This window comes from Primulina tabacum, chromosome 9 (genome assembly GCF_025594145.1).
Source record: "Primulina tabacum isolate GXHZ01 chromosome 9, ASM2559414v2, whole genome shotgun sequence".
NCBI classification, from domain to species: Eukaryota; Viridiplantae; Streptophyta; class Magnoliopsida; order Lamiales; family Gesneriaceae; genus Primulina; species Primulina tabacum.
Window position 1 is genome coordinate 36,628,030 of NC_134558.1, and position 16,931 is coordinate 36,644,960.

The following is a 16,931-nucleotide window of genomic DNA, read 5'->3' on the forward strand; positions in this document are numbered from 1 at the left end:
AAATTGCGAGATATCTTAAAAAAAGATTCCCAAATAACCAATCAATCAACATTAAATAGAATATGGATAAAAGTCTTAAATTGGCTTAGCATCTTCCTAAGATGCTCCAAATTATGTCTTTTCTTTTGTCGTAAATGGATTCTATTTTAATCCTACGTTAAGGAATAGATTAAATCAACACCTTGAAACTTTAGTTTTGTTTGAGCTCTGATTGTTCAGCTCGAGTTGAACTTAAAATAATATTGTATTTTGGGAGAAAGAAATGCCAATATTCATGGAATAATTTTATATACTGAACTCAACAAATGATAAATTAATTTTCTGGAGGCAAATAAATATTCAATATTCTATATTTTTTTAAGACAAAACGGAAAGTTTTCCCAATCATAAAAATACTAATCGAAGAACCTCGTCCGACTCCATGCATAAGACTTACGAACAACAAACCACCAAATTGAATTTAATCGCGAGCCAACCTGGAAAATTATCTAAAAACTCGATCAAAAGTTTCAAATCCGAAGAAGAAAACCTCTAAATTTATAAATTTTTTCTTGAAAATTTATATTTTTGTTTTTCTTAATACTAGACAGAATTCCTATATCCACGATAATTTGCAATATTTTGATGCAATCGTAAATAATTAACCCACGCACAATATGGACAGTACCCGTAGGTCATTATGAATCTGTGTTTTTTTTGGGGTCCAATATTTACTGCATAATTTAAAAGCTACGCGGCCCAAGGAAAACAATCTTTGGATACCCACTCGAAAGAAGCCTGGGTCCAGTAACATGAAGCGAAAACCCAAAACCTTTAGAATTTTCCATTTAGGTTTATTCTATTTCTATAATATTTGATTTCTGAAAAACACTGGCTTGGAAAAAATTAACTATTAAAATAAATCACAGATTTACATAATTCAACTCGGAAAATTTTAAGTCTCGATGTCAAGAAATCAACTTCGACTTCGACACCCTTGAAGTTTTCAGTCAAATGTAACAAAATCAGTTTCTTACACAGATATCAATAATAATGAAATTGGAATTTTTATGTACGTACACATTGTTCACCTTTTAGTATTTGCAAGTATTGATGGTGATTTGTAGATCATCTACTAAAAAGTCTCAATTTTAAGATAAAATTTCGAATTTGAGGCTCAATTGTAACAATCATATTCCCATATTTTTTATTCAAAAAAGAGAAAATCCACTCACATCGACGTTTGTATCCTTGTTGTTTAAACTTCATTGCAATTTAACACTATGGTTTAAATGAATGAAAGTATATATTTTTGTTTTAATTTTGTAACACATGCTGAGGTGTGTATGGTTTGAATTTTTCTAAATGTTGAGCAAAAGTAGTTATGCAAATATTTTTTATCGACACATTTTTGCAAAATTTTCTAATTTTTTCAGCCTAAGTTATACAAATTTTATGCTCACCAAGCATGTAAAAGTACACTACTAGCTATATATAACCCTTCATTTAATTATTATTTTTTTTAAAAATAAATATAAGCATGACGTGTTTTCATATGTAATTAAGTATTTTACCCGTGCCATGCATCAAGAGTTATTTTATATAATTAATTATTAAAAATTTACTTATTAGTGTTTGAAAATTTATTAAAATTATTTTATAATATAATGAATATATATATTAAATATTATTATATAATTTTTTTATATCATTTGAGATAATATTCAAATGAGGATAATACTCTTGTGTCTTTAAATTTATTTTTTTTATCTTAGCTAAGTAGAAATGTTACTGATTAAAAAAATATAAAAATGTATCTAAAAATCATATGTTATTTTGTCTATCAAAATTTTAAGCAATAAATAAATATTTTTCAAAAAGCGAAATTTTTGTCATTTATTATATGAATAAATTTTGATTAAAAAATTTAATTATTTCTAGAATATGTTAAAAATATTTATATTGAAATTCTAATTAAGAAACATAATGATAACAATAGCAACTTACGAACAGTCAACATGCCAAAACTCACGACGACACTTTTTTAAAAAGTTGGAAAACATAATATTATCTAAAAATTATATTTTAATATAATAGAAGTAATAATAATTAATTAAATATATAAAAGTAACACAAAACTCAAAATCATAATCGAATTAAATGAAATGATATAACCAATGTAGACACTGAAATATAACTTATATTTTCAAGGGACATAAAATTCAAATTTGAATTTTAAAAAAATAAAAAACTTCATATTTAATCACACATTTATTTCTTATTTATTTTTAAATATTTAATGTGGATGATGATATATCATTAATAAAAAAAAATCATTTTATAGCAAATTCTCGGCATAAATTTTTCAAATATGTCTTTGCTCAACTATAATTTAAAAAAATTTGTGATTTTACAGGAATTTAATTTTATTATTGTAGATGTACCACATAATCATTATGTAGGACCGAACGCTTGTCGTTTTACCAAAAGCTATAGCTAGTAGTAATGGTGCAACTCAAATTTTTTAAACCGCACATCAACTCAAGCACCACGGTTCGATCGCTCTACCAAGTAAGAACAATCATTGCACCCAACATATTACATACATACATATTTATATATGTGTATATATATATATACACATGTATAAATCATCATTAAGAAAAAATATTTATATTTAAATTATATCGAGTCATTGTTTTTTATAATGATATATTTGTTACTCTCCTCGAATTCACAGAAGTTAATATTGAATTAAGAGTATATTGTTCTTATCTAAAACCAACTTTACTATATTAATTTGGATTATTATATAGCTGATGCTTTGTTCTTAATGGTAACTTATTTTACGTCAATATTAATTTAAAAGTTAGATAACTGTACCTTGTCATTTATTATTTAATAGGGTGTAATCATGCATACTTCTCCACATGGTTACATTCATTTCCCTTGGTCAATTCCTGGGAAAGACGTGCTTTTATTAATTAATTAATAATAATTTAATGAATATTTTTCCATTATTACTTCTTTTCTTGGGACAGTTTCAATTATTTACATTCCATTTTTATTATATAGACACTATTTGTGAATAAATTCTATACATCAAATGGGATGCAAATATCATTATCCTGAATTTATATTTGAAAAACATATATATTATATATATATGGTACCATATGGATTTAATATTTTTTAACTATTTTTTTTTCCAAGGAATTAACTTGAAATTCTCCTCAAGAACTTCGATTTAAGATGCAAGGAAATATCCTTTTTGTTATATTTTTAGAAAATAATGAATAAAAAATTGGTGTTTTTAAACAACAAACATGTACGAAAAAATGACGAACAAAAACCAAGCTAAATTTCTAAGACCATGTATACATCAATTTTTTTTCACCACTCCCAAACTCGTATTTTTCAGGCACAAATTTGATGTTAAATTTCCTAATGTTTTTTTATTGTAATAAAATTTTAAAATATGTTGCAAAATATATAACAATTTAGAGAAATCTCATAATCGGTGGCACATAAGCATGCTTTTTTAATTTTGAAAAGAAAAACGAATAGTGAATTAATATTTTTTCATGTGTGACCCTGATAAAATATTTGTATCACAAAATTGATCTGCTAGATATATATTACTTAAATTTTTGTGAATGTGTGTATATGTCAGTCAAAGTGACCATCGGGGACCAAACCTTTTCAAGTATTTGTTGATGACTGTTTCCGTGGAGAGTCTCCCAACAAATCCTGCTTCCTACATAAAAAATCTCAACTGAAGCTCAAACTTTGGTCATTTTTTAAATTTATTTTCTGTGTGTGTGTGTGTGTGTTTTTGTTTTTTTTTTTTTAACTATCTAATAAATATAAGCAGGAGGGAAAAAACCGTTAATTTTAGACTTTTGGTAATGAGAATGAAGAAAGAATTTAAAAAAAATATAGAAACAAAAAAGTATATTACATTCTTTTCTTTAAAAAAAAAATATTCTTCTGCTCCTATAGAGCATGCCTAATCAACAGAAATAAATACGATTTTTATATATATAAAATCGATTTTTATTATAATATAATCGATCGTTGAAATTTTTAACACACTTCACCATTCATATTTTTATATATACAGATATTGATAAAAATATGTATAGATGTGGATATATTATTATTTATTTTTTGTATTGTTTAAAAGAGGATGATGGTTGTCTTCATGCCTTCGCAAACTAATTCACTTTTCCCAACCACAATTACTTTTTTTAATTATATTTTCTCCGGACTTCAACCATTTTATAAAGCAAAATATATAATTTGTGGCTTTCAAATAAGTTAACAAAAATGGCAAAATTTAAATTTTAAAAATAATTATTAAATATATATTTATAATTTATTCACACTCCCATATATTTGGACGTGATTTTGTCATTTTATGGTTTTAGTTCCATATGCTATTAAATTTCAATTTTATTTAAGTATTTTTTTCGACAATTTTAGTCATTTTTTATTAACAATAATATTGTTATGATACCATATATGTTAACATTAAGTCAGAAAAAAACTAAAATTTTCAAAAAATAAAAATAACAGATTAAATTAAAATTCGACAACATAAAAAATAAAAATTGGGCATTTGAAAAAAACTTAATGGTAACCACGTACCATCCATGAAAAAAAAAAACATTTTTCCTCATTTATTATTTACCATTTTCAAGTCTCAATTTTAGGAAAAGTTAGAGAACCTATGCTTGCTTTAACCCTTCAAATCTTATTTTCATATTTTTCTCATCACCAATCAAAGCCCAAAATCCAATTTTTTCTCAATAAAAAACTCATCCTATGTTGTGAGAGATATCTTATTTGAATTATTTAATTATTTTTTATGTTAAAAATATTATTTTTATTATAAATATCTATAAAATATACCACTTTCATAGATAAAATTCATATACCTACTCTTAAATCAAGTGTTTATACGAAAATCCATTGTTGTTTTTTCATCTGTTCGTTCGCTCTCTTACTGTTTCGTCCTCACTAGTAACAAAATCATTTTTTCGTCCGAACAAATGATCTCAGTTTCAGTTTGATCTCACAGTACTTTATTTCAGCTATGCAAAACTCATTATAGATTCCTAAAGTGTTAAAAGGTGAAATCTTGGGTACTTCCTGAACTGGGCTCTGGGTTTTGAGTTGTTTCTATTTTATTTGCTTATTTATTTTTTCTTTACATAGTGATTTCTTTTTCCCACGCGCTTTACAGAGTGATTTTGAGATATCTTGAAAATCTGGGATTTTGCTTCCAGGAAACACCATGGGGTTTTAAATTAAATTCTTTGTGAATTCGTTTTCGTGGAATTTGAAATACGGAAGGTACTAATACCATGAGTAGCAGTGGAACAGCAGTGGTGGGATCAGATGCTCCCACAGACTACCATTTAGCTCCCAGAACCACTGAAGAAAACCCAAATCAAGTAACTGGATCAGCACCACCACTACCACCAGTTTCTATCTCGCTTACGACGGACACGGCTGCCGTAGGTGGCGGCGCCGTCTCTTTGAAGAAGAAGAGGGGCAGGCCCAGGAAGTATGGCCCTGATGGCTCCGTGTCTATGACCCTTTCACCGATGCCACTTTCTTCCTCGGATCCACCTCCGGTGATTGACTTCTCCTCCGTTCAGAAAAGGGGTATAGTTCGTTATGCCGGCGTCTCTGCCATCAAGATGCAAGAGCCGAGAATGGAGACTGAGGGTTTGGGTAATCCATAGATAATTCTAGAATATACGATTAATTGTGTATATGTTTGTTTTTTGCTGCATGCATGTTGATGAATATTTGCTTGTGTACTGATCTGTTCTTGGTTTATACGAATCACAAGTGTCAATTATGTTTTCGGAACGTCGAATTTATGTTGGGAGTGAAGCAGTGGGACCTGTATATAAATGTGAAGGGTAATAGCTCATGCAAATGGGTGGTTGTAAGTATCAAGTGGGTTTATGGGTTGTCTTGGGATTAAGGAATCTCGATATTATGGCTTTTATGAGGCGCTTTTTTCCTTCAACAGAGAAGGGATTCGTTTATTAAAGTCGCCTTCTTGAAATAATTTACTTGTCCTTGTTACCTTTCTTCATATGTCTTTGGTGATGGGAAAAAAATTATTAGGTTACTAATTTAATCACTGTTCTTGGATCCTGAAATTGTTTCACATTTATTATCACATTATTTCGGATGCATGGCACTTACCACTTGGACTGTTTTCTAATGAATTTCATAGTAATTATGCACTTGACCAGCTTGCGAACTAAATTATGATTAAATGTTAATTGAAATGGTTAAGATGATCTGGTGGGAAGTCCTTGTTAATATAACAGTGTTTCTGTCCGTTGAGTGATTTAGATTGTTAAAATTTGGCAGATTTTTTTTCTTCATTTAAATATCTGTGTAATTTACTGTTCTTTAAGCTCTTTTGGTCATCTGAAATTGATTTTCTCCTGTACATTTCTCTATCTCCTTTGTTTTGCATCTCTGCATTTCGTTTCTTTAGACTGCATCACGTTGAACTTGATGGTGCATATTACTGTTTCTGTGTAATTCTGATGCAAAATTTATCCTCAAAATCCTATTTAAGTTTGGTCTCGACCCCTTGAACAGTTGAACATTTGTGATCTTATCATGTGTTCGTTGTATAACTTGTCCCGTTTTATCAAAGTTTCCTTTGGTTAGAGTTGCTGAACATAGGCGTTTTCAAGTATCTATATTTTTCCTAAAAGCTCATCCTTGGCACTTGGGATGAGTTTGATGTCCTAGTACATTGATTGCTCACTTTCCTTTAATTAGGATACAACCTGAGCTCATCTCTAATGGTGCGTTTTGTCTTAATCCGAAATTAGACGACACCTTGTAATATGCACAATCTCTTGAGGTCTAAAGAAAATGCGCTTAACCTCAATGAATTGCATTTGTCTGCAAGCTTTTCATTATGCACTGATAACGTTGCCGCGTTGCTACGTTGGAATTCCCCGCATACATTTATGTATCATGTCAAATATTTTCCCATTTATCTGCATACTTGTGCTCTTTTGCTCGTAGGGGACAAAGTGATTGCTGACATTGAATTTTTGTTAGGTGAATGGGTTTCATGCTCTGTTGGTGCTAATTTTACACCTCATATCATCACTGTCGGTGCTGGAGAGGTAAGATATTGATGATATGTGGAATTTGTCTGCCGATTAATATTAGTGTTCAGTCTCGAGATATTAACAATTTTATTTTTGGTGGTCTCAGGACGTCACGATGAAGGTCATATCCTTCTCTCAACAAGGTCCTCGAGCAATTTGCATTCTATCTGCTAATGGCGTAGTTTCAATCGTCACTCTACGGCAACCTGATTCTTCTGGTGGTACATTGACATATGAGGTGCTGAAATCATTTGATTAACAAAATTCTATGCTCCAAATTCTTTGTTATAATTTTATATCTTTTAACATATTGACCAAGAATAAAAATTCATGTCCAGTATAATTCGACTACATGCATTGATTAAATGTCCCTTTTTATGACGCCTAGATCAATGTTTCTTCAACTCAATATTCTAATGCGTTCATTTTTAAACTTATGTTCTTCCATTTTTGACAAAGAGTCTGGTATACATATCTCGTATTCTTTATTTCAGATTATCTTCTCATGTATCTGATAGCAAAATGCTGTTTTTCATGGACCAAAGTGTTAAATAACTTGTCTCTTATGTTGTTTAGGGTCGTTTTGAGATACTCTCGTTGACTGGTTCATTTACGCCATCTGAGACTGGTGGAGTAAGAAACAGATCCGGTGGTATGAGCGTTTCTTTGGCTAGTCCTGATGGTCGTGTCCTAGGTGGTGGAGTTGCTGGCCTATTAGTAGCAGCCAGTCCTGTGCAGGTGCATCTTTTTTTGCTCCAACGTTTTGAAAGCATAATAAACTTTGATCATACGACATCTCCTAACATTCAGTCTCGTTTCACCATGAAGTAGATTGTGGTGGGTAGTTTTCTGGCTGGAAACCAGGTCGAGCAGAAGACTAAGGAACACAAACCCGAGCCAATGGCTATCATACCTGCCGCTGCAATAATCATCTCGAGCGCAGGGATGGAAGGCACAAAAATCAGGCTTCCCCCTTGTTCCGTGGAGATAGCTGGTCCTCAATGCCCCCAGACTCGAGGAATAAACCCACCGACATCAATGTTCCCTTAAGTGGATAGTTCGAATTTTTTTAACACAGTTGCAACTGACCGATTGGAATTACTGGTAAGGCTTGTGTAGGTCCAATTTCTGTGTCTGTCGAGCCCATTATATGTTCCTTTCTTTGGAGCTGTTGCTTTAGAGTTTTTATAGCAAGAGCTCTGCCTTCACTCCATGTGCTAATAGGACAAGAACACGCTTTTAATAGCAACTTTTACCAATACGTTTTGATGGTTCAATGTATACCAATTTATATGTCCATTTCTTTTAAATTCTACGTAGGATGCATTGTAATTTTAAATGTTTTTTTTAGGAATAGTTTGTTATATTCGGGTCTCGTATAATGTTTCGCATATTCTATACTACATAGAATTGGTGACGGGCTTTCTTCTCTTTTCTTTTTTAATTATTCAATTAATTTTTTTTAAAAAAATATTTTATAAAATTATTTTAGTGCCTCTATAATTCTTTTGGATTATTTTAGTCAATCTGTGTGAAAAATTGTAATACAATATTAGTTTTTACGTTATAATTTTTACAACTATTAGGATTTCAGAACCGGATCGGATCATGGTTACCAACATCGGACCAATACGAAGTTTTTCGCTATTTAGTTGAAAAATGGCAAGGGAGGAGAAATTGTACAAACAATTTTGAAAACTAAACATAAACAGTGAGTTGTACTCTAGCTCGCCTCGATTAGCTAAGTAGAACGGAAAAATACATAGCAAAAGTTATATAAAATACTTAAATTAAATGACACGAAAATTGATATATATATTTCATGATCATTTAAACTTAAGAATATAACTCAAATATATAGTGAATCAATTAATGTCGATTTTCGATGTAAATGAAATTTAAAATCATAAATTGAAAAATGAATGAATTTAAGATGTAATAATAATTTAAAATTATGAAGTAACCGAAAAATGTTTACTATACTTGGAACAAGTAAACCGTTGACGACATATTATATAATGATGGCTATTAAACAAAAATCATTTACTATTTGATTGACGCGGTCGAATATCTACATATTTCTAAATCAATTTACTATTTTGTTTTATGATGATGAAATTTGAATTCGTTATTTTTCAATGTGTAGTGAGTAAATCTACAGGTTAACGTAGTAGCATGTAAATCATACTAATCAGGAAAATCTCATTAAAAAAAACATGTGTGACAGACTCGTCCGAAAAAGTGTTTGTAGGAAAAATCAAACACATTCTAATCACTAATGATCAAATGTTTATTTACTCCACCGTCTCAAATAGTCTTACACAGAGACATCATTTTACTATGTGTTGATGACATGGTCGATATCTACATATTTCTTGGTCTTCCACGTAGCCTCGCTGAGTCGAAACAATAGATAAATACTACAATTAATTGTGAATGTTAATTAATTAATCATAGTCAAAAGTTATGCAATTAAGACTGGGTAAGTTATCCAACCCCACAGGTAAATTAAAGGTACAGGAAAGTTTCAAGCCTATTTTTATTAAGGAAATTATTCGACCTGTTCAAATATTTCAACTATAAATACCCTCTACATTTTGTGCATTTGAAACCACTTCTCAGGCTCAATTCACATCAAAGGCAATAGTAATCTAGTACTGCATTAATCCATTCCTTATATTTAAGATGGCCATTCGATTCTTTCTAGGTTATTTCGCATTGACTTCGATTTGTTTGTTAGCGTATGCATCTGATCCTAGCCCTCTTCAAGATTTCTGTGTGGCGGTTAATGATTCACAAGCATCTGGTAATTATTTTGTAAAAATTTTTAAGGTTTATAAAACCAGTAATGTTTTATTTTACATTTTTTTGTTCATATTATTTGAAAATTATTATACCATTTATTTGCATTGTTGGTCATTATTTGGCTTCATTTCAAAATCAGTAAGTTAATGCAAAGTTATACGTATGTCTGATGCAGTGTTTGTGAATGGAAATATTTGCAAGAATCCAAAGATGGTCTCGGCCGATGATTTCTATTTTAGTGGTTTGAACAAGCCCGGAAACACATCAAATCCATTAGGCTCGAGGGTTACTCCGGTTAATGTAAACCAAATTCCTGGGCTCAACACTCTGGGCATTTCATTGGTTCGTATTGATTATGCACCATACGGGCTCAACCCTCCTCACACGCATCCCCGTGCCACAGAAATCCTCGTTGTCGTTGAAGGAACTCTGTACGTTGGGTTCGTGACTTCCAACCCAGCAAATCCAAACCAAAAGAACAAGCTTTTTACCAAGACATTGTATCCAGGAGATGTGTTTGTGTTCCCTGAAGGCCTAATTCATTTTCAATTCAATACCGGAAAAACCAATGCGGTCGCATTTGCCGGGTTAAGTAGTCAGAATCCAGGAGTTATTACCATTGCAAATGCTGTTTTTGGCTCTCAACCACCGATTTCCATCGATGTTCTTACAAAGGCATTCCAAGTTGACAAAAATGTGATCCAATATCTTCAAGGACAGTTTTGGATGAACAACAACTAAAATAGAACCTGACCAAATTAAGACAAAGCTCCGTTTTTTTTTTATTTCCTATTTGTTTGAGTACCAAAATAAGGAGCATGAATAAATTATATGATTCTTTGATGTTCTCTTTAATCATTTTGCCAAATAAAGATGGATAGATATACAATTATTTTGGGTTCCTAACATTGTAATGTCTCCTTTCGTAGATTTAATAACAAGTTTTTGCAGTTTACAGTTACAATTTTCTTTGAAAAAAATGTAAAATGTGTTAACAAACAAGCATGCTCGTGATATGTTAACAAACAAACATTCGTGGTTCTATCACAAGTATAAAGTGAGTCAATTCCAACTCGGAAGTACCCAAACGTTAAGAAACCAAACCATATTGTCCAATATTAGTTGGAAATACGATTGTAGAGATCAGTCTCCTATTAGAAACACAATTACGTGCCTGCCGTTAAACCATGGTATAGTTAAGCTGCGAACTACTGCCTCCATTCCTGCTTTATTCCTTCTGGTTTACTGTCATCGGTATCGTTTTTGTCAGTTAAGTTTATCTTTTGATATAATCAAATTATGTTACCATACTTGAATAACGTGGATTTTATAGGATGGACTGAAGGGGAAATTAAGTTTAGTTCAAGTTTGGGAGGTAGGATGGAGCACAAAATCGTGTCAATGATGTATGCCAGTATCACTTGTTGCCTCCGGGCATCAAAAGAAAAAATTCCAGATGATCTGCAACACCAATACTTAAATGTATTCCCTTTTCGTAATTTAGTCATGTATGTTTCAACTCTTGACAATTGTAGTCTTTTTTTAAAATCATGAATGTTGTGGTACTGCATACATAAATGTCGTGTTAATACTGCATCAACACCGAATAAGTGCCACGTTCGTCTGAAAATTACTAAAATTGAAAAAAAGAAGAAGTAAGATTGAAATTTGAAAACAGAACACCAAAATTGTCATTTTCCCTAAATAGAAGTTTTGCAATGTTTGATGCTTCAGCCATCAAGGAACATATTATGAAATTCAGAATCATCTAAATTGTAAGTGTGTGGTTCATTTATATACGACACATCTTAAATTATGGATATATAATATATAATTTGTGCCTTTCAAATAAGTTATGTTAAGAATGGAACTTGAACCTAACTCAACCCCAAAAGCTAGCTCAAGGGGGGAGGATTGTCCAAGCCCATATATACAACTCTCAAGTATTAAATGCCACCGATGTGAGACAACTAACACACCCCCCTCACGCCCAGGAATGAACATCTGGAGCGTGAAGTTTACAAATGACCCAATTATGGGCAGAACGAGTGTCCCAACTATGGGCAAACACACCCCTCTCACGTCCAGTAATGAACATCTGGAGCGTGGAGTTTACAAATGACCCAATTATGGGCAGAACGGGTGGCCTAATTATAGGCGGTCCAACACACAACGGTGGAACCTGGCTCTGATACCATGTTAAGAATGGAACTTGGACCTAACTCAACCCCAAAAGCTAGCTCAAGGGGGGAGGATTGTCCAAGCCCATATATACAACTCCCAAGTATTAAATGCCACCGATGTGAGACAACTAACACACCCCCCTCACGCCCAGGAATGAACATCTGGAGCGTGAAGTTTACAAATGACCCAATTATGGGCAGAACGGGTGTCCCAACTATGGGCAAATACACCCCTCTCACGTCCAATAATGAACATCTGGAGCGTGGAGTTTACAAATGACCCAATTATGGGCAGAACAGGTGGCCTAATTATAGGCGGTCCAACATACAACGGTGGAACCTGGCTCTGATACCATGTTAAGAATGGAACTTGTACCTAACTAAACCCCAAAAGCTAGCTCAAGGGGGGAGAATTGTCCAAGCCCATATATATAACTCCCAAGTATTAAATGCCACCGATGTGAGACAACTAACAAGTTAAATGGCAAAATTTAAATTTTAAAAATAATTATTAAATATATATTTATAATTTATACACACTCCCATTATATATTATTTATTCGGAAATTATATTTTGGACATGTGATTTTATCATTTTATGATTTTAGCTCTGTATATTATTAAATTTCAGTTTTATTCATGTATTATTTCGACAATTTTAGTCATTTTTTATTATCAGTAATAATATGACACAGTATACATTAGGATCAAGTTGGAAAAAAACTAAATTTTCGAAAAATAAAGATTACATAATAAAACTGAAATTCGACAACATAAAAAATAAAATTATACTTGTAAAAAAAAAAATCGAAGGTAACCACCATTTCCATGAAAAAAGAAAACAATTTTCCCCATTTATATTTACCATTTTCAAGTCTCAATTTTAGGAGAAGTTAGGGAACCTATGCTTGCTTTAACCCTTCAAATCTTATTCTCATATTTTCCTCATCACCAACCAAAGCTTAATAAATCCAATTTCCTCTCATTTAAATCAAATGTTTATAAGAAAATCCATTGTTGTTTTTTCATCTGTTTGTTCGCTTTCTCTCACTGTTTCGTCCTCACTTGCAAAACTCATTATAGATTCGTAAGTGTTAAAGGTGAAATCTTGGGTACTTCCTGAACTGGGCTCTGGGTTTTGAGTTGTTTCTATTTTATTTGCTTATTTATTTTTTCTTTACAGAGTGATTTCTTTTTCCTACGCGCTTTACAGAGTGATTTTGAGATATCTTGAAAATCTGGGATTTTGCTTCCAGGAAACACCATGGGGTTTTAAATTAAATTCTTTGTGAATTCGTTTTCGTGGAATTTGAAATACGGAAGGTACTAATACTATGAGTAGCAGTGGAATAGCAGTGGTGGGATCAGATGCTCCCACAGACTACCATTTAGCTCCCAGAACCACTGAAGAAAACCCAAATCAAGTAACTGGATCAGCACCACCACTACCACCAGTTTCTATCTCGCTTCCGACGTACACGGCTGCCGTAGTTAACTTGGTGGCGCCGTCTCTTTGAAGAAGAAGAGGAGCAGGCCCAGGAAGTATGGCCCTGATGGATCCGTGTCTATGACCCTTTCACCGATGCCACTTTCTTCCTCGGCACCACCCCCGGTGATTGACTTCTCCTCCGTTCAGAAAAGGGGTAAATTCCGTTATGCCGGCGGCTCCTCCGTAATCATTGTCATATATATTCATCCACATGTAACATATTGTTTTTTGAAGTTCAAGTTCCTTGATTTTGTTTGAATATATATAATTTAAGCAAATGAAAACATTATGAATTTTGATTTTTAATAGTTAGTGATAAAAATAAAAAAAATTCAAAAATTGCCAGAATGTTTGTAAACGAATTTTTTACAAAAAGCGAAGCATGCATGATCATTTCTGCACGCTTCGTAGAAATTCTAAAGAAAATGAACAGGATCTGATAGGTTCTTAACATATCGAGAAATTAGAACTTTGATATTTTCATATATCTGTATAGTTTCATGTGCAAGCGACGACTTATTGTTAACTAACCCTAACTAAACTATTAATTTAAGCAACCGTTGCATACAACTTTTACTTACTTAAATCTACTAATTTTTTTTCGTTCACATAGGGCCTTGCTATTGTTAATTAATGGTGAAACTGGAAACAGCAACAGAGGATTGGATTGTTTCCAGATTTACTGGATCGAATAGGTCATCGATGTGTTTAGGAATACATATACACGAACATATTTTTCCTTTAGACTGACTACTTCCCGAACCTCCTGATTTTGCTTGTCGACGGTCATATCTTAAATCGCTTTCTTGAGCTTGCATACCAAGTTAGGATTCGTAGGAGAAGGAATGGAATTAACTTCATTCGTGAATAAATGAAAATTTACATTTTTGATTATGTATTAATTGCCAATTTTTGCATTTTATATCATGTTATCGGTCATGTTAATTCATTGTCTTAATCCAATAACTTGCACTTTTTTCTTTTCAATTTTAGTAATTTTTTTATTGGAGTGCTGACATTCAATCTGACACATAAAAAATTTTTGGTGCCACACCATCGTTTTCTAGTACAACATCATCATTTTACTGTGCCACATCAGAACTTAAATGAAAAAAGACTAAATCGAAAACAAAATTCAAGTTAGTGGACCATAGACTGTTATCATGACAAAAAATGAAAAACATGCAATTTACCGGACCAAAATTAAAATTTTTCCTACTAAAATTTTGTAAAAAATAATTATGTGAAAAATTAAAGCTCGCCATATTACCTCTTAAACATGCTTGAAAAAAAAGGATAGATTTTAAATTATGAAATTCAGAAGCATCAAAATTATAAATGTGGTTCGTTTCTATACGACAAATACCAAATTAGGGATATAAACGAACCAAGCCACATGTGAGCTATTCGCAGCTTGGTTCAATTAAAAACTTGTTTGATATCGTTCATTAAACTTATCGAGCTTATCGAGTATAGCTCGAATTTAAGGATATTCGTCTCGTAAACTCGCGAGCTTATTTGCGAGCTCAAGCTCGAGCTCGACTCATTTATGTCAAGCTCGAGCTCAACTAGTTTATTGGGCCTTGAGTGTACAATAATAATTTGTATTGTCTCACATCTAAACATGAATGTAAGGGAAGTAATTGAAACACTATAAAATGATAAGCATGCCCCTTTAAATTCTAATATCTTAGTCGATCTTTTGGCTAAGAATGCTCGACGAGCTCGAAAACGAGCTTAAAAATTATCTTGTTGTGCGTTTGTTGAATGAATAATCAAACCTATATAAATGGATTTAATTGATTTTATAAATAAGCATATAATAAGCTGTGAGGCTTGTGAAAACCATTTGAGAACTATTGTGAAAATTGACCCTGTCCATTAATAAACCGAGTCACTGCTGATAAAATCTAAATAAAACAATAAACTAATGGTTGTGTATAAACTAAGCTATTAACTAACGAATCGTAGTAGTCAAAAGTTGGGAAATCAAGAAAGGGTAGGTTATCCAACTCTGCAGGTAAATGAATTAGGACAAGTTCAAAATTTTTGTTTATTAAGGAAATCCATTCGACTTGTTCAAACATTTCAAGTATAAATACACTTTCATTTTAATGCATTTCAAACCACCTCTCAAGCTCAAACACTTCAGCAGCAATATAGCAAGTGCAATCCATTCCTAACAGCTTCAATATTTTAAGATGACTACTCGTTTCTCTCTTGGCTTTTTTATATTAACTTTGATATGTTCATTAGCTTCTGCATCTGATCCTAGTCCTCTTCAAGACTTTTGTGTTGCGGTTGACGATTCGAAAGCTTCTGGTAATTAATTCCATGATGTTCTCACGAATAAGTTAAATCTCATTTTTTAGCTTTATCGAAGTTATATTAATGTTTACTATTATAGGATTATTTTGATCAACTTATTCGAAACTTTACACCATTTTGTTTGCATTATTAGTCATAATTCGGTTTCCTTGCATGTATGTTCATGCACAATTATATGTATGATGCAGTGTTTGTGAACGGGAAGATTTGCAAGAACCCAAATATGGTATCGGCGGATGATTTCTATTTCAATGGTCTGAACAAGCCCGGAAACACGTCAAATCCATTAGGCTCAAGGGTTACTCCAGTTAATGTAAACCAAATTCCTGGGCTCAATACTTTGGGCATTTCATTGGTTCGAATTGACTATGCACCATACGGGCTCAACCCTCCTCACACGCATCCTCGTGCCACAGAAATTCTCGTTGTCGTTGAAGGAACTCTATACGTTGGCTTCGTGACTTCGAACCCAGCAAATCCGAACCAGAAGAACAAGCTTTTTACCAAGACACTACATCCAGGAGATGTGTTTGTATTTCCTGAAGGCCTCATTCATTTTCAGTTCAACACCGGAAAAACCAATGTCGTCGCATTTGCCGGATTAAGTAGTCAGAACCCTGGGGTCATCACCATTGCAAATGCTGTTTTTGGCTCCGAACCACCGATTTCTATCGATGTTCTTACCAAGGCATTCCAGGTTGACAAGAATGTGATTCAGCATCTTCAAGGACAATTTTAGATGAATGACAACTAAAATAAACCAAACCGCACGGCAAAGCTCCATTGTTTTAATTTCTATTTCGGTGTAATAAGGAGTAACAATCTTTGATGTTATCATATTGAAAAATAATATGGATTGATATAAAATTGATTTGGGTACTTAAGATTTGATTAATTATCTCTTTTCGTTGGTTTAATTATGCCATTGCAATTTACAGCTACAATTCTTTTTGATAAAGTGTAAAATAGTCAGTAAACAAGCAC

General features: G+C 32.3%; 2 protein-coding genes and 1 pseudogene across 2 annotated transcripts; all 3 read left to right on the forward strand.

Moving 5' to 3' along the window:
* Window positions 1–4,959: 4,959 nt before the first annotated feature.
* LOC142555706 (AT-hook motif nuclear-localized protein 1-like) lies at window positions 4,960–8,448 on the forward strand (annotated as a pseudogene).
* Window positions 8,449–9,770: 1,322 nt separating this feature from the next.
* On the forward strand, window positions 9,771–10,902 carry LOC142555707 (germin-like protein subfamily 1 member 13). Its single transcript, XM_075666758.1, has 2 exons — window positions 9,771–9,948; window positions 10,123–10,902. The coding sequence occupies exons 1-2, from the start codon at window positions 9,828–9,830 to the stop codon at window positions 10,686–10,688; spliced, it is 687 nt and encodes a 228-aa protein (XP_075522873.1). The 5' UTR covers window positions 9,771–9,827; the 3' UTR covers window positions 10,689–10,902.
* A 4,830-nt stretch (window positions 10,903–15,732) lies between these two features.
* Window positions 15,733–16,864, forward strand: LOC142555708 (germin-like protein subfamily 1 member 14). The gene is made up of 2 exons (XM_075666759.1): window positions 15,733–15,941; window positions 16,136–16,864. Exons 1-2 carry the CDS (start codon window positions 15,821–15,823, stop codon window positions 16,684–16,686), a joined length of 672 nt encoding a protein of 223 aa, XP_075522874.1. The 5' UTR covers window positions 15,733–15,820; the 3' UTR covers window positions 16,687–16,864.
* Window positions 16,865–16,931: the final 67 nt, after the last annotated feature.